General features: G+C 39.9%; 3 protein-coding genes across 3 annotated transcripts; 1 reads left to right on the top strand and 2 right to left on the bottom strand.

Moving 5' to 3' along the window:
- Positions 1-201: 201 nt before the first annotated feature.
- Positions 202-11,428, bottom strand: LOC115420065 (calcium-binding and coiled-coil domain-containing protein 1-like). Its single transcript, XM_030135251.1, has 14 exons — positions 11,168-11,428; positions 10,131-10,278; positions 9,929-10,031; positions 9,419-9,624; positions 7,723-7,935; positions 7,462-7,610; positions 7,309-7,378; positions 6,049-6,303; positions 5,410-5,535; positions 5,048-5,143; positions 3,837-3,924; positions 3,595-3,749; positions 739-821; positions 202-495 (listed from the first exon to the last, which is right to left on the bottom strand). Exons 2-14 carry the CDS (start codon positions 10,260-10,262, stop codon positions 468-470), a joined length of 1,704 nt encoding a protein of 567 aa, XP_029991111.1. The 5' UTR covers positions 10,263-10,278; positions 11,168-11,428; the 3' UTR covers positions 202-467.
- Positions 11,429-12,916: 1,488 nt separating this feature from the next.
- Positions 12,917-15,531, bottom strand: LOC115420066 (single-strand selective monofunctional uracil DNA glycosylase). Its single transcript, XM_030135252.1, has 2 exons — positions 15,055-15,531; positions 12,917-13,960 (listed from the first exon to the last, which is right to left on the bottom strand). Exons 1-2 carry the CDS (start codon positions 15,352-15,354, stop codon positions 13,430-13,432), a joined length of 831 nt encoding a protein of 276 aa, XP_029991112.1. The 5' UTR covers positions 15,355-15,531; the 3' UTR covers positions 12,917-13,429.
- Positions 15,532-15,719: 188 nt separating this feature from the next.
- LOC115419911 (uncharacterized) lies at positions 15,720-19,046 on the top strand. Its single transcript, XM_030134984.1, is given in 3 exon segments — positions 15,720-15,728; positions 15,841-18,918; positions 18,921-19,046. Coding segments are annotated over 3 exon segments (3,114 nt in total). The 3' UTR covers positions 18,948-19,046.
- The last annotated feature ends 1,797 nt before the right edge of the window (positions 19,047-20,843 follow it).

Raw genomic sequence — 20,843 nt, 5'->3', positions numbered from 1 at the left:
AATTCATGTGAATAATTGGTGTAAAATACAGTTTGTCGTCTTTTCATGGTTATCAGATATATGACCCATTTTGACCTATTTCTCTGTTTTTGATATAATAAGCATCAATTTTAATCTGAGTTTTAATGAATATTAACATGATCAATAAATGAACTACAGAAAAATACATGTCTTTCACTGAAAAAATGTAAAATACAGAGGATAATATTATAATTAGTGCTGACAAATCACTTACGAAAGGTTAAATACAGAGAAAAATTCATTTGGAAAGTGCCATAAAAGTAACACCAGGTCTTTATGGGTTAAGATAATGACCTTTGTGAAGGCTAATAAGTACATAAACAGCTATCATTTATTAATAAAAGCATCAATAGATAATAAAATGTGTCTTGTTTTCCAGGTGACCTTCATGAACTTTCATGTCGGTGGTAAAGGGGGAGCGTGGTTTGCGTCCATCTGTCTTTGTGTTACCACATGGGGGAGTCAAACAGCTCACTGCAGGGGAAAAAAAGCGAATGTTTGAGAGCGAATGTTTGAGGAACCACACGTTAGTACAGAGTAAATAATCTCTCCTTCCCCTGGTTCCATTATTCTTAACGTTAGATTATTTTGTACACTTTTACTGTGACTTTTACACAGCTCTCACAAAGCATACACCAATGTAAAAGTGTGAATAAAGTCATTTTAGGTGTGATTGTAGTTTCAGAGGGACCACGGTGTGAACTGTGTGTCTGTTACCTCAGCACAGGGTCGACAAGTCGTGGTAGATTCAGCTGCTTCTCTTGAACTTCTGTTGCCTCTGGTTCATCCTCCTTCTCATCCTGATTTATTTGGAAGAAGCAGAAAGCAACTTTATCACTCTTCTATGAGTTTATGGAAAAGATGTTAAGATTTAAGCAACTTTATGTCTATTACCAGCATCTGATTCATCATTAGGATTATTTGAGGCTGAGATATTTCAGTGATTGACAACAACATGAATTTTAATGGATTTAAATGTTTTTGTTCAGTGTCAGTTTGAGGAAAATCCTAGTGTTACCCTTAGACTAAAAATAATATCATCCCCTAGTTGAGTATATTACAGTATACTTTTATATTACAGATTACATGTACAAATAATATCCCACTTTCACTTTTGAAATTTTATACACAATATCCATCCAGATCATACATTTTCAGAGATGTAATCCTTAAATTCTAGTTCTAACATAATATCATTATGTTCCTACATAAAACAAACACTAAACATGATTTTTTTTTTGGGTGCTTCAATGAAACTGGGTTCATTTTGGTACCTGGCACTTTGCCAGCTTTTTTAGACCCAATAATAAAAGACAAATTTAGACATTTTCCCGCCAGGATGTACCTAATGATGACTTCAGATAAATGCAAAAAATGTATACTCTTGCTCTGAGCCATCCCACAATTAATGATTTTTTTAATCAAATATTGGGGCCAAAAATAGGACCAAAATAGGAACAGGAAAAACTACCTGGTGCATTTGATCTGGAATACATGGCTTGAAATGGTCTTATATAGCACTATAAATAAAGACACTGTGTTAAATTTGTTGATCCTAGTGGTTTTTCTAATCCAGTCATGCAGGTTTTTCACAAATCTCAGTCTCATTCCAGGTTTCGTGTGTAACCTATCGTGTCCATTCAAGTTACATGTGGAACCTGCTCATTTAAACACAAATAAATCATAAGTGATTTGGCAAAAGAAACACTCTGCCTTGCATAATTAGTTTGATTCCCAAAATGTACCTGTGAGAGAATAAAAAGATATTCAAAAAAATAGTAGCACTTAATTTTCGTGTCCTTTTTACCATGTTACACGCAGATTTTTGCATAAAAAATAAGATTAAAAAATATATAAAAATGTGTTTTATCTGAAAAATTGTTTCTCTTTTATCTCAGTAAATATATATATATTTTAAAATCCAAACTTGCTTCATAACATTAGTCTACATCTGGTTTGAATGTTTAGCCCCCATGTTCTGTTTTTAGGGACCAGTTTCATAGAAGCACCCATTTACTAGATTGGCAGAAGGGTTCAATAAGTGCTTGCAATTTAATGAGCAAAGCTTTTTATGATCACTGATAAGATTTGACATGCTTCTATTATTCAATTATTTGCAACTTTTAATACTTTTCCTAAATGAAATATACACTATATTGCCAAAAGTATTGGCTCACCCATCCAAATAATCAGAATCAGGTGTTCCAATCCCTTCCATGGCCACAGGTGTATAAAATCAAGCACCTAGGCATGCAGACTGCTTTTACAAACATTTGTGAAAGAATGGGTTGCCCTCAGGAGCTCAGTGAATTCCAGCGTGGAACTGTGATAGGATGCCACCTGTGCAACAAATCCAGTCATGAAATTTCCTCGCTCCTAAATATTCCACAGTCAACTATCAGCTGTATTATAAGAAAATGGAAGTGTTCGGGAATGACAGTAACTCAGCCACGAAGTGATAGGCTACGTAAACTGACGGAGCGGGGTCAGCGGATGCTGAGGCGCATAGTGCGAAGAGGTCACCAACTTTCTGCAGAGTCAATCGCTACAGACCTCCAAACTTCATGTGGCCTTCAGATTAGCTCCAGAACTGTGCGCAGAGAGCTTCATGGAATGGGTTTCCGTGGCCGAGCAGCTGCATCCAAGCCATACATCACCAAGTGCAATGCAAAGCGTCGGATGCAGTGGTGTAAAGCATGCCGCCACTGAACTCTAGAGCAGTGGAGGCGCGTTCTCTGAAGTGACCAATCGCGCTTCTCCATCTGGCAATCTGATGGACGGGTCTGAGTTTGGCGGTTGCCAGGAGAACGATAGTTGTCGGACTGAATTGTGCCAAGTGTAAAGTTTGGTGGAGGGGGGATTATGGTGTGGGGTTGTTTTTCAGGAGCTGGGCTTGGTCCCTTAGTTCCAGTGAAAGGAACTGTGAATGCTTCAGCATACCAAGACATTTTGGACAATTCCATGCTCCCAACTTTGTGGGAACAGTTTGGAGCTGGCCCCTTCATCTTCCAACATGACTGTGCACCAGTGCACAAAGCAAGGTCCATAAAGACATGGATGACAGAGTCTGGTGTGGATGAACTGGACTGGCCTGCACACAGTCCTGACCTCAACCCCATAGAACACCTTTGGGATGAATTAGAGCGGAGACTGAGAGCCAGGCCTTCTGTCCAACATCAGTGTGTGACCTCACAAATGTGCTTCTAGAAGAATGGTCAAAAATTCCCATGAACACACTCCTAAACCTTGTGGACAACCTTCCCAGAAGAGTTGAAGCTGTTATAGCTGCAAAGGGTGGACCCACGTCATATTGAACCCCATAGACTAGGAATGGGATGGCACTGAAATTCATATGCGAGTCAAGGCAGGTGAGCAAATACTTTTGGCAATGTAGTGTATAATCCTGACCTTATTTTACCAGTTGTCATTAGTGACAATGGCAATGAAGATCAATAAAAAAACACACCAGATGAATTAGGAAACTGGTCAAATATTTGCTACCACAGCTCAGTGATCTCTGAACGCTGACAGGTTTAACCCTTGTTTAATTGTCAGTGGGAAGGGAAAGCATACCTGTGTGTCTTCACTGTTGTGGACATGTGTCTCAGTGGAGACCTGGGTTTCATCAGGTCGTTCCAGGTGACTGGACAAGAATAGAGGAGAGCAGACCGACCTGGAGGACGCTGAAGGAGAAGCCTCATCATCCTCAGAGGAAGAGTCAGGAGCTGCTTAAACCAGCAAACACACCTCAGTTTTAATGGGCGTTGCTTTGCAGTGAAGCATCAGAGTGTGTACAAAGAAGTTTGTCCACTCACAAGTCGATTTGGCAGCTTTTTCATTTGACTTAGTTTCTGGCAGAATTCCCAACCTCTGCTCCAGATGATGGATGGAGCTCAGCAGGTCCTGCAAGAAAAACAAGACGACAAAGAAGAGGAAGGACTTCAGTTTCATTATTTCTCATTAGTGTGTTACGATCATCTGATTTTATGAGCTTTTGTCAGATGTGTTTTGTTTGTATTGGGGGTACTGTTATTAAATGTCAGTGTTCCTTGGCTGTAATCTCTGACTTTGACTGTGCAGAAAAATGTTTGTGCAGAGTTTGACACTGTGAGGGTTTTCTCACATTAATTTCCTGAGAAAGTGTTGTCATTAAAAATCAGAGGTAACAGCAGCATTTGCACCATTTTGGAGTAAATCATGATCTCTTCTGCAACATTTACAACTATGACATAAGGTTAGGGTTATAGGCCTGAAAGTAGACTTCTACTGAAACAAAAAAAACCCTCAGTGACCAGGAAGTAAACATGAGAAATGATTAACATATGGATATTTAGAGATTCTACATTTTTCAAGGCTTGAGAAGATGTCAGAGTTTAACAGGGTTAGGGTTTTTTTTATTTTGTTTTGTGTGGAAAAAAAATCTGTTATGAATTCTAAATATTGGTTGATGCAGAGTATTTTCATTATGTCTTAAAACGTGACAGCAGGGGGTTAGTGATTCCTTCTTTTCTATTTATTTAAATAGGTGTTCGTTCAGAGTTTAACCGGGTTCTTAGAGCCAGACATAGCAGCTTGCAAGTCCAGCTATCTCTTAATGTACACATTACTTTTTTTTTTTTTTTTTTTTGCTTTATTATATGGGTATTTTTTTTGTTTCTCGGGGGAAACAATATAAAGTAATATTTAACTTTAGTTTATTCAATCTTTATCCAGGAGGGTCACATACATCTGTTCTATATATATGAAGTTCATATATACCTGTATCTGTACCTCTACATGTACTTTGTACCTGTACTTGTACCTGTAATTGTACTTGTACCAATACTTGTACTTGTACTTGTGCTATGTACCTGTATCTGTATAGTACCTATACCTGTACTTTTACCTGTACTTGTACGTGTAGCTGTACCTGTGTAAGTACCTGTACTTGTACCTGTACCTGTACTTGTACTTGTACTTGTACTTGTACCTGTACTTGTACTCATACCTGTACTTGTATCTGTATATGCAGTGTGATGTCCCTTGCCTGTTTCTCCAGCTGCTGCTCCTCTCTCTCCTTCTGCATCTTCCTCAGAGCTGCCTTCACCTCCTGCACTTCTCTTTTGGCATCGCTCAGCTGCACCTACAGGGGGCAGCAGAGTTAAACACACACCTACAACATCTGACCTCAGTGTCATCACATGACTCTGAGAGGAAATGTTTACTCACTGTTCATGGAAGCTTTTCTATTTGTGTCTGTATGTTGGAAATAAAATATCAGAGCTGAACTCTGGCACGGTTTCCACCTCTCTAAAAAATATCATCTGACTCACACAGGCAGTTCTATTTACAGCAGAATGTGTTTGTGTGCTGCATAATGGTGATTGCAGTGTACTACGATTTACTTACCCTGTTGCAGTCTCTCTCTCGTCCCAGCTCGATTTCTAGTTTTTCCCTTTCGATCCTTTCCTCCTGGAGCCACTCCTCCTTCCTCTGTATCTCACAGCTCAGCTCCTGCAGTTTGTTTTTATCCGCCTGCATGAAAACATTAAAAACCAAGTGAGAAGCAAAGTCCAGCTACAGTGGTGGAAAACAAAACTTTTTGGACACCCCATACTTTTGTGATACAATCACTTTTAAGTCATTGAACTCTTCCATAAGTATTGTTCCATTCTCCAAACCCACATGCTTCCCTCTGCACGTGCTCTGTTCTGTCAAGGTCAGAACTGAATGTTTCAGCAAGATCATGAAAAACATCCTGGGCAAAACATGCTGAAACTGGCAAGAATTTAGTTTGGTTATTTATCTGTGTCTGATGAAGTTGCACCATTTGAAACACAAAAAAAGATTTTCTGCAAATATTTCATGAAAATATCTAGATTAGATTAGACTAGATTAGATTATAATAATAATCAATAAAATACTCAAGTAACAACAAACAAACAAACATTGCACACCTGATTAACAATGAACATTTGAGATTGTGTATAACTGTAACTTTTTTCCACTACTGTGCATGTTGACCCTAATATTCTGCTGCGTCCTCACTTCTGCAGACACTTTGGAGGCCTCCCTCTCCATGGCCCAGTTGGCGCGCTCCTCTCGGAGGACCAGGTTCTCCTCAGACAGATGCAGGCTGAGCTGGGCCACCTGCAGCCGGGCCTGGTGCAGCTCAGTGTGGAGGTGGCTGTGGCGGGTGCCCAGCTCCCTCAGCTCCCTGCGCATGCTTTCAACTGCATGTTCACTGGCATTCAGACGCTCCTGAAGGCCTCGTGCCTCCGCCAGGGCGGCCTCGTTCTCTACCTGCAGAGGGGAGGTCACAGGAACAGGAGAACATGACACAAGTGTTGAAGAGTGTTGACATTTTGACTTCATTGTACATTCTATTCTATTCTATTCTATTCTATTCTATTCTATTCTATTCTATTCTATTCTATTCTATAAGTATTATTCAGCTCCTACTCAATACTATATAAGTGTACTTTTCTTTTTTCTTTCAGTTTGTTTAGTATTACGACTGCATCTTGTGATATTATTATTTTCTGGTATCAACAAATTTTTGTTCAGTTTTCATTTTTGTTTTAGTGTTCATTTTTGTTCTTGAGGTATTATGAGGAAAGCTTTGACTTGTAAAAGTTGAAAAAGATCTAAATTAAGGATGTACGGCATCAATTATGATTTAAAAGACTATTATTATTAACTATAATACACTGTGCAAAGAGATTTTATTATTGTAAATTACAAACACTGGGGTAAAATGAACTTAATTTTGCAATTCTGTTTCATTTCATTTTCATATTTTCACGTTTCCAAGAGCAGGAAATCATTCTTTATTATTTTTATTTTACTAAACCAAATTCCTCTGTCACTGCTTTTAGGTTTATTCTTCATTTTGTTAACTGCACTCACCTTGTGTCACTGCTAATAAAGTTACATGTTGTTCAGTCCATCTTCTACCTTAGAAAAACTCCTGAAAAAGTCATATTGTACATGAAACTGGAATAGAAGCAATGATTCTTGAACTCAGCATCTTTATCCGTACCACTTGTTTTTACTTTCTCCCATATCTTGAAAAATAAATGAAGATATGAGGCTGAAATTTAACATGGTGTTTATTAGGACGAGTTACATAAATATCTGAAAGTAAAAGACACATTAGAGATGATCAGTTGGGAACATTTTCTGAGATATTTTAATTTAAGTTTAGTATCTAAATATGGTCTGATTTCAGGAGGTTGTTGTTTCTTTTGGTTATAACGCTGACATTCTGCTGAACAAACTCCACAAACTGTGATTTCAACCATTTACCTGCAGAGACTTTCTTTTGTCCTCATCGTGTTTCATCTGAATGGTCATTTTCTTCACTCTTTCTTTCAGCCTAAAAAATGAAAGTATTTAGTTTTAGACCCCAAAAAAGAATATATTAAACTAGACAAATACACATGTTTGTGAGTCACTGGCCTTTCCAGCTCCATGTTTCTTTCCTTCTCCCTTTCAGTCAAAACCTTGATGTCTTCCTCCAGGTCTTTTATTTGCTGATGACTCTCTGTTTTTTCGGCCAATATTTTGGTCAGTTCACAGGTCAGACTCTCCTCACTGTATTTCACATCCTTGCAAAGAAAAGACATTTCCCCATGTGTTTGGTACATTTGACAGAAACCTATCCTTTATGATGGTCGGTGATATTAAGGTTTTTTGAGGTTGAACCAGCAGAATCGGTACCTTATGTCTTCCCTCCATGTTCCTCAACATCTCGGTGTTATGTCTCAGGTTGTCTCTGAGCTCTGAGATCTCCTCCTGCATTGACGCTCTTTCACATTCCCACTCCATCTCCGCTTTCTTGCTCTTTTCTTTCTCGTTCTGCGTTTCCTTCCTCGACATGTCCAGAGCCTGTTGTAAATTGGTCTGTTCTTTTAAACTCTCTTCTAGACGACTCTGTTAACAACATGGACAGAGGAATTAATGATTATTTCTATATTTTAGCTTCTCATACTCATTTACATTATATAATGAAATAGCTCCAGCTGTTGACTTTGTGATTAAATAATATTTGTCTAGCTTCACTTTATCTGTGTTGTCAAAGAACTATTATCTGACTTTCTATTTACCCTTAGAGACATAAAGAGCCATCAAAAGCATCTACTGATCTAAAATGTTTAATAACTATTAAACATCTCATGCTATCAATACATTTAAACAAATATCCTCAGATATCTTCTACAACACTGATTCACCAATAAAACCCATGCCGTGTGACAAATGCTGGTAGTTCTTAGTTTTTATTTTCATTTAACCCATAAGGACCCAGTATGACTTTTGTGGCAGCCTCCCCCAAAAAATGTTCTCCCTATTTAACCTTTCTGAAGTGATTTATCACTATTTATTATAATATTATTCTCTGAATTTTGCATTTTTTCAAGTGAAAACCATCTATTTCATGAACATATTCATAAAAGCTTAAAGTCAAAGGTTATTGTATCAAAACAGAAAAAAATGAAGAAAAAGTGACTTTTTCAGTAAAATATATCATTAACTGAACATAAACCCAGTGTCTCCATCCACTGTCATTGATCCAACTCCATGGGTTTTACTGGTGAATCAATGTTGTAGAAGATGACAGTGTTTCAGTGTTCACTACGGAGCCTCTGAACGTCCAAATGGGTCATATCTAATGACCATGAAAAGATGGAAAAACTGCATTTTACACCAATTATTTACATGTATTGATAGAATTAGTGGATCAACTAGGATTAAACATTTTAGATCTGTAGATGGTTTTGGTCAGCAGTGGATTTTTGGGTCTTTATGGGTTAATGATATACAGTCGCGGAAAAAATTATTAGACCACCCTTGTTTTCTTCAATTTCTTGTTCGTTTTAATGCCTGGTACAACTAAAGGTCCATTTGTTTGGACAAATATAATGATAACAACAAAAATAGCTCCTGAGAATTGAATTTCAGAGCTGATATCTATCCATTTTTCATGTTTTCTCAATAAAAAACAAAATCACTTCAGTTCTTACATCAATAGCTATGATATTGTACTGCCAAAAACAGTGCTTTTAGGCATTCCATGTTTTCTTTTCTGTCTGTTTTAGTCACATGATACACACAAGAGTTAGTATTTGATTGCATAACCATTGTTATTGATGACTTTTGATGGTCTAATAATTTTTTCCACGACTGTATTTAGTTGTAAAACTCACTTTTTCTTCACTTTTTTCTGTTATGATTTATCACCTTTGAATTCACACTGAGCTTTTATGAATATCTACCTGGTCAGTTAAAAACAATATAGGAACATATTTGCTTTTTACTGAAAACTGCAAAATTCAGAGGATAACATTTTAATAAATGGCAATGAATAAAAAAGTTGGAGTAGTGGAAGTTTTTTTCATCTGTGGTTTTCTCACCACACCTGCAGCAGCTGAGCCCTGGGGATGACGAGGAGCAGCTCCTCTTCCTCCCCATCCTCTTCATCCTGTTCTTCCTTTAGAGTCTCCAGCTCATCCAGAGGTTTAGGAGCACAGAATGTGAAGGGACGACTCCGAGCACACACTTTACCCATCTTATCCACATACACAAACTGATATTCCACATCACTTGGCCGGGGAAGGTAAAATGCTATATTGGACATAACAGATAGAGTTATTAATAATTAATAATAAATAATTAGTGAGTGAATCATCTTAAAGCATTTAGAGGAGGCTCCACAGCATGTTAAATCATGTTCAGTGAATGGATTTTTTTCCATTTATTATCTGTTTTAAACTATTTTTCTATCATAGTGTATTATTTTATATTATTGTTTTATGTAAAATGACAATAAAGGTGTTCTATTGTGTTCTAACCTCACTATCACTGGTCTAGTTAACGATATTTGTAACATTCTGTAATATTTTTTGTGGCTTCATGGCTAAACTCTCACCATGGAAAAGAGCACAACAGTTCACATTGGTTCCCTCAGTGTAGTTTTCAGGAACAAGAGCCCATGTATAGGTGTAATACTCCTTCACAGTGGACCAGCCCACCTGTAGTATGACACCAAATAATACATTTTTGTTTTTTGGGGTTGTTTTTGAAATAAGGATGCTACAAAAACAGAAAAAACAGAACCACTGTGATTCTACCTCAAAAATGCCAATCCAGTCACTGTTGCTCCATTGATGCTCGGAGGTCAGACTGTAGTGGCACTCAACTCTGGTTTGGGGGAAGTACAGTTGTCCCACATTTCGAAACACCACTGTGGCCTGTTTATCCATGGTAATAGAAGACGCTCTGTTTAGGAAGAAAACATACATGGATCTGGTGAAATGTGCTTCAGCGTCAGTCTGGAGGAGAACAGCTGATGAAAGACGATATCAGAGACAGCTCAGGAATGCACTGTGGTCAAAACACCAGACTCCTATGGCCAATGCAATATGTTTATAAACAACTACGGAGAACTGGGCTTATATATAATCTATGAGACAAGACAGTCAGCAAGAAATATATCAAACTGACCTCCTATGTCCTCTACTATGCCAAAATAAACCAATAAAACACAGAACTGGCCAGAAGTGGCATATAGTGTGTATCTATAACTAGCTATATACATAATATTAAACTAAATGATACAGAACAAAGGAGATCCATTTATAAGCTGAGCTAAAGGTCTGAAAACATACAGGATAACAAACAGGAAACATTATCTGATTTTACTGTTTTTATTTTTTCTGAAATACCAGTTTTTGCACTGGTGTGTTGCATATTGCTGCTGTATACTGTTAAATTTCCCCATGGTGGGATCAATAAGGTCTTATCAATCTTATCTTACCTTATCTTATCTTATCTTATCTTATCTTATCTTATCTTATCTTATCTTATCTTATCTTATCTTATCTTATCTTATCTTACCTTATCTTATCTTATCTTATCTTATGCCATTAGTAAACATCCAGTAAACATAAGCAAATAGGACTGTTTTTATATCTAATGTTCATACTTGTAACATTCACTGCACATCACAGATCTACATGTTCTTCAAATTTACAAATGAATATTTTGTGTCTTCTGTAATTTCTCCCATCACTAGAGTCAATGCTAAACTTGAAGTACTATCATGCATTAAACAGACTGTATAAATTTGACTAAAAATCACCTCTAGAGTTAACATTTGAGATCTTACCTGATTCTGCTGAAATGTTAGTCAAGTTTTTCGGCTATCTCATGAGGGATGGAGCTGTGCATCGATTTGTAGACAGTGATGAGCAATCCTGTCAGGTGCAACAGTTTCACAACATCCCTTGAAGCATGTGCACCCGGTATGTATAACTTGGGATGCTGAGCGGGATCATGGGAGATGTAGTTCATAGGTCCACTGAGTGGCCCTGGAAGCCCTGTTAGAGGATACAGTCACTGGACACGAGATCTGCTGTGGGTTGTTTTGGCTCAGTGTAATTCTGAGTAATGGCAGTGGGGTGGGGGTGGGGGGTTGGGGGTTGGGGAAGGGAGGGGGGCACTACTGACACAAATAAACACTTGACTAAGCCCTGACCTCAGCAAAAACCCCAAATCACACATTTCCAATACAATACAAAAACATCAACGTAAAAGGATGAATTATTTACAGTAAACTGAGCAAGTCACTGCCACACTTCAGTAATATAAATTAAGACTATTTTATACACATTTTCTTACTGAATATTGCGTAACAATGGTGGTTCCACATGTGAACACTTGATGGCAGTGAAGCTTTAACACAAACTGATACACAAGATCAAATATTTACTCTGGTGCGTTCAGGAATCCACCAGGTGAATTACAAATCCTGAGGACATGACATACTTTAACATTTTCAAAGCAGAGACTATACTTTAGATCAGATTTATGACTCCATTATCTAACACTTTATTTATAATCAATCAAAGTTTATTTATATAGCACTTTATAACACAAAGAAGACCAAAGTGTTTTACATCTAAAAACATGATCAAATTATAAGATAACAATTTAATCAAACACTACAAAAGTGCATAAAGCAAGAAGACACAACACACTGATAAAAAACAAAACACAGATTTAAAACCTAAGAGTGTCTCAGTGCTGAGGGTTAAAAGCCAGTCTAAACAGGTATGTCTTTAACCTGGATTTAAACAGGGACAGGTCAGTGAGGACTCGCAGGTCAGGAGGCAGTGAGTTCCACAGTTTTGGAGTGGCAACAGCAAAGAAATGATCACCAAAACCATCTGAGTGGATGATCAGAGGGCTCTGCTGGGGCGGTGAACTGTTAAAATAGATAAATAGGAAGGAGTGAGCCCATTTAAAGCTTTAAAAACCAACATTACAATTTTAAAATCAATGTGATAGCAGAATGGGAGCCAGTGGAGAGACGAGAGGATCGGGGTGATGTGGTTGTGTCTGGAGGAGTTGGTTAAGAATCAAGCAGCTAAATTCTGTCATCAAACCAACATTTAGCATGTTTTTGTTTGCTAAACATTACTTGACAAAAAAAGCCTTAAATGAGTAAACACCAGATGTAAACAAATACATATTTCATAATTTATTAGAGAGAAAACTGTATCAACATTAATGGACACAGGACAATTGAATGTTCTGAAATAAGCATCTTGTAAGTTATAAAATACAAAAATAAAAGACATTGCACAGACTTTTAAACCAGAGAATCTGTTCATCTATAAACAGTAGACTGTAACTCCACATTGAAGGGTAATGCACCAGACTTCATTTGTACAAAGCATGTGGAAAAGATAATGAAAATAACTTAATTTTGTCAAAAATTATTTATTATCATTGATATTTCATGTACAGCATTATAAAAAAAAAAAAAATCAAAGCCCAAGTATCAGGTGTAAATATAAAATTAAAGTGAGAAATCTGTAACGAGGCTGAATTTAAAATGAAAATACAGTTTGCGTTTTTTTTTTACCTGACAACTCTCTCTTCTGCACATTTTAAGCATAGGACCCTTTGTCCTAAATACAGTTAATAACAAGAGGGCCAAAGGTATTCACTTTTAACCCCCCTGAGCGTGCATATAAGTAACTTAGACAGTAAAATATTAGCTTCAATGTTTGAAGCATTAATCTGTACAAAAATACAGACCTAAAATGAATCAGTACATACAGTTCATAGCAGCAGAAGAAAATATACATTTGCTGATCAGATTTGTTTACAGTGAGGAAAGTAGGAAGGCATTAGTGTATTATGAGCTCAACTTTTAGCTTTTTCTTCCCATCACCATCACTGATTTGGCAATGTTTAGTAAGACCTGCTGACTGAGAAGTGAGGGACAGAGTGAGCCTCCACATGTTATCTGTACAGTAACCCACAGACCCAGTATTGTACATAGTGTCTACATCTACAGGAATGTCTCCCATCCTGATCCACTGTCAGAACGAAGGCACAAGTTCATAAGAGGCTGATCTTCTCACTGGTTGTTTAGCAGTGACAGGACACCCAGCTCTGCCAGTTTGGCTTTGGCAACTTCCTCCCACCCCTTATTGGCCAGTGGGTTCCTTGGTGACGGATGCATTATACCTTCGACTCGTACATTGATGCCTGCAGCAGACAGAGCTCGCCGTGCACGCTGCTCTGACACCCGTCCAACCCCTATCACCATGGAAACACCCAGTGCCTCCACCGCCTGGCACAGTGCAATGTCACACAGTTTTAGGAGCTCCTCCCGTTCACCTGCGACCAGCTCAGGAGGGGTCAGGTTCTTACCGCTGGCACTCATAAAAATAAGCGGACAAAGATTGTGCACAAAGCAGTGGTGGAAGAACAGCTCGGGTTCGTGACATAACTTTCTGAAGAAACCCCAGAAACGTGCACCGCTCACTTCACTCTGAGTGCAGGCGAGTCCAGTGATACGTCGCTTTGGATGCTCGTCACTGGGGTGGCCAACCTCCCCTGTGATCTTAAGCCAATCCACTACAGATTTTACCTCACCAAAGGGGACCTGAAAACAAAGAGAAGATCAGTTAAGCTTATAAAACCTATCAAAACCTTAGAATTATCTAAAAATACTAAAAAAAACAACAACATAAAGACTGTCACAGGTATCCGATGGTCAGTGTTCAAAAAATACAAGCAATAAATATATGGAAATCCCATCTCTGATTTATTTAACTTATTTATAAACATAATTTTCTGTGTCATGTCATTTAAGGTCTAAGTTTCCACATGAATGTAAAATTTGTCCTCAGGACCAGCAGTGTCCATTAATCAAAAAACTAAACATACTCATGCAAGTTTTTAACTAAGATTAAAATTTGTAAAAAAAAAAAAAAAAAAAAAAAAAAAAAAGACTATATGAGTAATAAATAACTGTACAAGATGATAACCTAAAATTCAGGTAGTGAAGAGACTTAAAAAAAAAAACCAGAGCAGCATGTTAGAACAGTAGTATGTATCTCTGTTTATGGTCATATGGCCAATAGTTTTATAAAATAATCGAAGAAAAGTAGTTCATCATTTAAATGAAATAACATGAGAAATATGTTTTGTTTCAGCATTCACAGCAAATGAATAGAATAGAATAGAATAGAATAGAATAGAATAGAATAGAATAGAATAGAATAGAATAGAATAGAATAGACTTTATTTGCCATTTGCACAGATACATAGCAGTATAAGCACATTGGAATTCTTGTGCATTTCCTTGTGTCAGAAAAGGGAACTTGAAGAAAAAGTAAAGACAGACAGATACAAAAATATAAACACCACTAAAACATACTAAAAAAAAACAGTTATTGCATATACAGCTCACATACACATTTGTAAAAAAAAAAAAAAAAAAAAAAAAAATAGTGTTATAAAAAGAGTAATAGTAATAATAATAAGAGTCCTGAGAGGTAACAAACAAGTTATTGCACATTTGAATTAAAAGTACTGTGACGTGTAGCAGGTTATTGCACATTCAATATGAAGTACTAGGAGGATGAATGGTCCTAATAGTGATGAACAGACATAGAAGAAGAAGAACCCTGTGCTGATATAGTATCTAAAGACACTCATGTAAACTATGGTTCTTAATAAAGGACAGATGCTCACCCCGGTCTGTGCCATCCCAAAGGGTCCAGGATTCATGCCCAGAAACAGGACCTTTTGTCCGGGTAAACAGTACTTGTCCACGTAGCAGCGGTGGGTGTCCCAGGCGTACTCCAGCGGGTTGTAGATGTACCGGACCGGTTCGCTGAAGCGGAGCCGGCGGAGGTGTGTGTTCAGCTCCAGTTCAACCTGCAGAAACCTGGAGGACGGTGTCATGTCTGGAAGCGGCTTTAAAACCTGTTCTCTGGATTCACACAAAGGCTCCATCTGCCCCTCCACTGTTTCACCAGTGTTATTAAACATTTTAGCTGTAAACTGAATGGGAGGGAACCTGTCAGCAACAACAACCGCAACTTTATAGGTTTCCTCTTGGTTTTGACTGTCACCTACTTCACTTAAAAGCCTCTTCAGACCAGGGTATTGAAAAACTTACTATTTATCCAAACATCCGCCATTGATTTAACAACAACAGTATTTTCTTATTCTGCTTTTTCTTTTCACTGAGTGTCTAAACGGCTGCTGCCCCCTATGGTCACAGGGTGTAATTACAACAGGAGGAAGACCAGTGAAATAGAAAAGGTGTATTTAGATTCTCTAAAATAAAATTATGCAAGTACTTCGGGAAAAAATTAGGTTGTTTAAAATATGAAAATGCTTTGTCCAGTAGAATGATCACTGTCAGTGTTATTATGTGTATCATGTTACTGCTTCATTTATGTTGCATTTTCCTGTTGAAGATGTTTAAGATTTGTCTTAAATGTCTTAAGACTTGTCACGGTCCCTGATCAGACGGAGGAGGAGCCAGGCCCGGAGGCACCCCACAGTGCCCGGAACCTCCGAGCTGCACCAGCCCCCCCGCAAACTGGAACATCAGGACAACGTCGGGTTAAGTGGCCTGCCGCCAACAACAAGGAGTGGCTTCAGCTGGACGCGGACATTGACAAGATCATGGAGACAACAGTGAAGGGCGATGTGGACCACAAACTCCAGGCCATGTGCACCCTCATAACTACCATCGGCGCAGAACGGTTTGGGGTGACAGAAAGACCTGTGAGCAGTCAGGTAGTGAGACCCAACCGGCGGGAGCTCAAGATCAGTCAGCTGAGGCAGGAACTGAAGACCTTGAAACGCCAGTTTAGGGCAGCAAAGGAGGAGGAGAGAGGCGCCTTGTCTGAGCTCAGGCAGCTCTCGAGGAGAAACCTCGTCACACTCAGAAGAGCTGAATGGCACAGAAAGAAGGGGAAAGAGAAGGCCAAGAAGCGCAAGGCATTCATTACCAACCCATTCAGCTTCACCAAGCGACTACTGGGACAGAAGAAGAGCGGTAACCTGGTGTGTCCTGTGGAGGAGATCAACCACCACCTCAACATCACCTTCAGCGATCCAACAAGGGAGCAAGATCTTGGCCCATGCGAGGCACTGGTAAAGCCGCCAGAGCCCGGGGTGCAGTTTAATACTGCAGAGCCCACCCTGAAAGAGGTCAAAGAAGTAGTGATGGCTGCAAGATCCAGCTCCTCCCCAGGCCCCAGTGGAGTCCCTTACAGAGTCTACAAGCAGTGCCCCAAACTGCTTGTGTGACTCTGGAAGATCATGAAGGTGATCTGGCGCAGGGGAAGGGTCGCAACTCAGTGGAGGTCTGCAGAGGGAGTCTGGATTCCGAAAGAAGAGGATGCAAGTAACATCGAGCAGTTCCGTATCATCTCGCTGCTATGTGTTGAAGGGAAGATCTTCTTCAAGATAGTATCCCAACGGCTTACAGACTTCCTCTTGAAGAACGGCTATATAGACACCTCAGTACAGAAGGGGGGAGTTCCAGGTGTTCCGGGATGCCCAGAACACACGGGTGTTGTCTCGCAGCTGATCCGGGAGGCAAGGGAAAGCAGAGGGGATTTGGCAACACTCTGGCTGGACCTAACAAACGCCTATGGATCCATTCCCCACAAGCTCGTCGAAACAGCACTGACAAGACATCATGTGCCAGTGTCCATCACCAACCTCATCCTGGACTATTACAACAACTTCCAGCTGAGGGTAACTTCGGGATCATTAACATCTGCCTGGCAACGCCTGGAGAAGGGTATTATAACCGGCTGCACTATTTCAGTGCCACTCTTCTCCCTGGCTATGAACATGATTGTGAAGTCAGCTGAGGTGGAGTGTAGAGGCCCCTTGTCGAGATCTGGTACTCGGCAGCCTCCCATAAGAGCATTTATGGACGACCTCACAGTGATGGCAACCTCTGTTCCCGGCTGCAGATGGCTTCTCCAGGGGCTAGAGCGGCTCATCTCTTGGGCGAGGATGAGTTTCAAGCCCACCAAGTCCAGGTCTCTGGTCCTGAAGAAAGGCAGGGTGGCCGACCGGTTCCGCTTTACCATAGGAGGGACACCAATTCCAACGATGACGGAAAAACCTGTCAAGAGCCTGGGCAAGGTCTTCAACTGCTCCTTGAGGGACTCAGACGCACTCCAGCATACCAAGGCTGAGCTGACATCATGGCTCACAGCAATAGACAAGTCGGGGCTACCAGGGAAATTCAAAACCTGGATCTACCAACACGGAGTCTTGCCAAGACTCCTTTGGCCCCTGCTTGTCTATGAGGTGCCCATGTCAATGGTGGAGACACTGGAACGGACCATCAGTCAGTTTCTCCGCAGGTGGCTTGGGCTCCCCCGATCCCTCAGCAGCATCGCTCTGTATGGCCATTCCACCATACTGCAACTTCCAATCAGCGGCCTGGTGGAAGAGTTTAAGGTCACACGTGCCAGGGAGCTGATGATGTACCGGGACTCCTCCGACAAGAAAGTCGCCACAGCAGGGATCCTGGTGAAAACTGGGAGAAAGTGGAAGGCACAGGAAGCCATTGACAGAGCAGAGGCACGACTGCAGCACAACATCTTGGTGGGCAACACGGCAGTGGGCCGGGCGGGACTTGGCAGCTTCCCCAAGCCCCGCTACGACAAAGCCAGAGGAAGGGAGAAACGTCAAATGGTACAGGATGTGATCAGAGCAGAGGTGGAGGAAGATCGGCGGGTCAAGATGGTGGCTATGCACCAACAAGGCGCCTGGACGAGGTGGGAGCACGCCGAACAGCGGAAAATCACCTGGCCAGAGCTCTGGAGACTCGAACCCCAGCACATGAAGTTCCTCATCCAATCAGTATATGACGTTCTCCCTAGCCCAACCAATCTGCTGCGATGGGGCTTGGCAGACACTGCAGCATGCCAGCTGTGCCTGAAGAGAGCCACCCTAGAGCACATCCTCAGTTGCTGCCCGAAGGCCTTGGGGGAAGGGCGGTACCGCTGGCGTCATGACCAGGTCCTCAGGGCTCTGGCAGACACGCTCAGCTCAGCACTTACCAACTGCAAATACCAGCACACCCCCAAGCAGTCCATCACTTTCGTCAGAGCTGGGGAGAAGGCACAACATCAGCCAAGTTCCTCTGGGGGGCTCCTCACCACTGCACGAGACTGGAAACTCCATGTCGACCTGGGAAGACAGCTCAAATTCCCAGAGAACATCTCGGCCACTTTACTTCGGCCAGACATGGTGTTAACATCAGAGTCAACAAAGCAAGTGGTTCTGGTTGAGCTTACTGTCCCCTGGGAGGACAGAATGGAGGAGGCCAACGAACGCAAGAGGGCCAAATATGCTGAACTGGTGACTGAGTGCCGGAGCAATGGCTGGAAAGCCCGCTGCGAACCAGTCGAGGTGGGGTGCCGGGGTTTTGCTGGCCAGTCACTACCTCGAACCCTAAAACTCCTTGGAGTAAAAGGTCAGCTGTGCAGAAGAGCCATCAAGAGCATCATAGAGGCTGCAGAAAAAGCCTCAAGGTGGCTATGGATCCGGAGGGGAGATCCATGGAGTAGTGGGCCACTTGGACACAAGCCGGGGACTGATCACCCCTGGCTGGGTCGCCCGAGCGAGGGTGTTTGATGATCAAAGACCCGAAACACCCTATGACCTCGGGTTCATCACTGATGATGTGTCCAAGTAGCACCTAGCGGTGTATTTAAGAACAAGATTAAAGGTATTTTCCCTACTTTATATACTGCAATGCTATTTAATCTACAGCTATGCATCATATTCTATAAAACTTCTCATTTGTTTCCATCATCAATATCCTGTGAAAACCATGTATCTCAAAAAAAAAAAAAAAAAAAAATCAGTCTAAAAGCCCTGTATCATGGAACTGAATTTTACAGTAACATAAAATGGTTTTTATTAAAAAGATTCTTTAACATGAGAGGAAAGAGAAGTTTTCCCCCCCATAAAGAAATGATTCATCCTTCAGGTTGTCACAATCATTCAAAATGAACATGCAGTATTTAGAGATGCATAGTTTTTACTAATCAGGGAGGGGATGGAAAATCTAAAACTGAAAACTGTCAGATAAATATAATGGAATAAAAAATTTAATTTCACCTCAGAGATGTTGTGGGATACCAGTATAAAGCAGCATAAAGAGCAAATAATATCAAGTACAAAGCTTGAGTAGAGGCACTTAGTTACATTTTACCTCTGTAGTGGTATTCAAATATCGTACAGTAAATTAAAAAGTTGGTTTGCTTGTATCTGGTATTATTGTCTACTCACCCAAGCCACAGACAGCTGAGTTTGACTGATCACAGCAGAGAGTCTTGAGGACATTCACTGTAAAAACTAAACCATTACATACACACACACACACATATATATATGTGTGTGTGTGTGTGTATGTAATGGTTTAGTTTTTACAGTGAATGTCCTTAAGACTGTCTGCTGTGACAATTTAACGTTTTGTTAATATATACACACACACACACACACACACACACAGATATATATATATATATATATATATATATATATATACAGGGTGGGGAAGCAAAATTTACAATATTTTGAGGCAGGGATTGAAAGACAGTGTATGACCAATTAGTTTATTGAAAGTCATGAGAATTTATTTCCCACAAGAAAATTTACATAATAGAAAATGTTTTTATTCTATGTGTCCTCCTTCTTTCTCAATAACTGCCTTCACACGCTTCCTGAAACTTGCGCAAGTGTTCCTCAAATATTCGGGTGACAACTTCTCCCATTCTTCTTTAATAGTATCTTCCAGACTTTCTTGTAATAGTTTTGCTCATAGTCATTCTCTTCTTTCCATTATAAACAGTCTTTATGGACACTCCAACTATTTTTGAAATCTCCTTTGGTGTGACGAGTGCATTCAGCAAATCACACACTCTTTGACGTTTGCTTTCCTGATTACTCATATGGGCAAAAGTTTCTGAAAAGGTATGGATAATAGTGTTAGGTATGATTATGACATCAATATATGTTTGGTTTCAAAACAACTGACGTAGTGCCTGCTGAGAAAAAACAACTAAATGTTCATTGTAAATTTTGCTTCCCCACCCTGTACATATATATATATATATATATATATATATATATATATATATATATATATATATATATATATATATATATATAGAAACAAAACATGTTGAATTGTTAAATATATTGCATATTATGAACCAGAATAATATTAATCACCTTCTACATGATACAACCAGTTACATAGTAAGAAGATGATTAATGTTGTAAAGCTACGGTGCTAAGCCCCCAATCACATAGTCCAATATTCAAAACACTACAACTACCTCAGATGAAGAGAACCATGGGCTTTTCAGAATGTTTTGGGTTGTCGTTGACATTTACCCACAAGTCCACATGCATACCAGTGGAGATACAAAGAGGAAATACAGACCATCATATATAATCTTGTGAAAACATTCCTGAATGGAAAA

The sequence above is a fragment of the Sphaeramia orbicularis genome, chromosome 5, assembly GCF_902148855.1.
Source record: "Sphaeramia orbicularis chromosome 5, fSphaOr1.1, whole genome shotgun sequence".
NCBI lineage: Eukaryota > Metazoa > Chordata > Actinopteri > Kurtiformes > Apogonidae > Sphaeramia > Sphaeramia orbicularis.
This window is presented reverse-complemented; position numbering and strand designations above follow the sequence as displayed.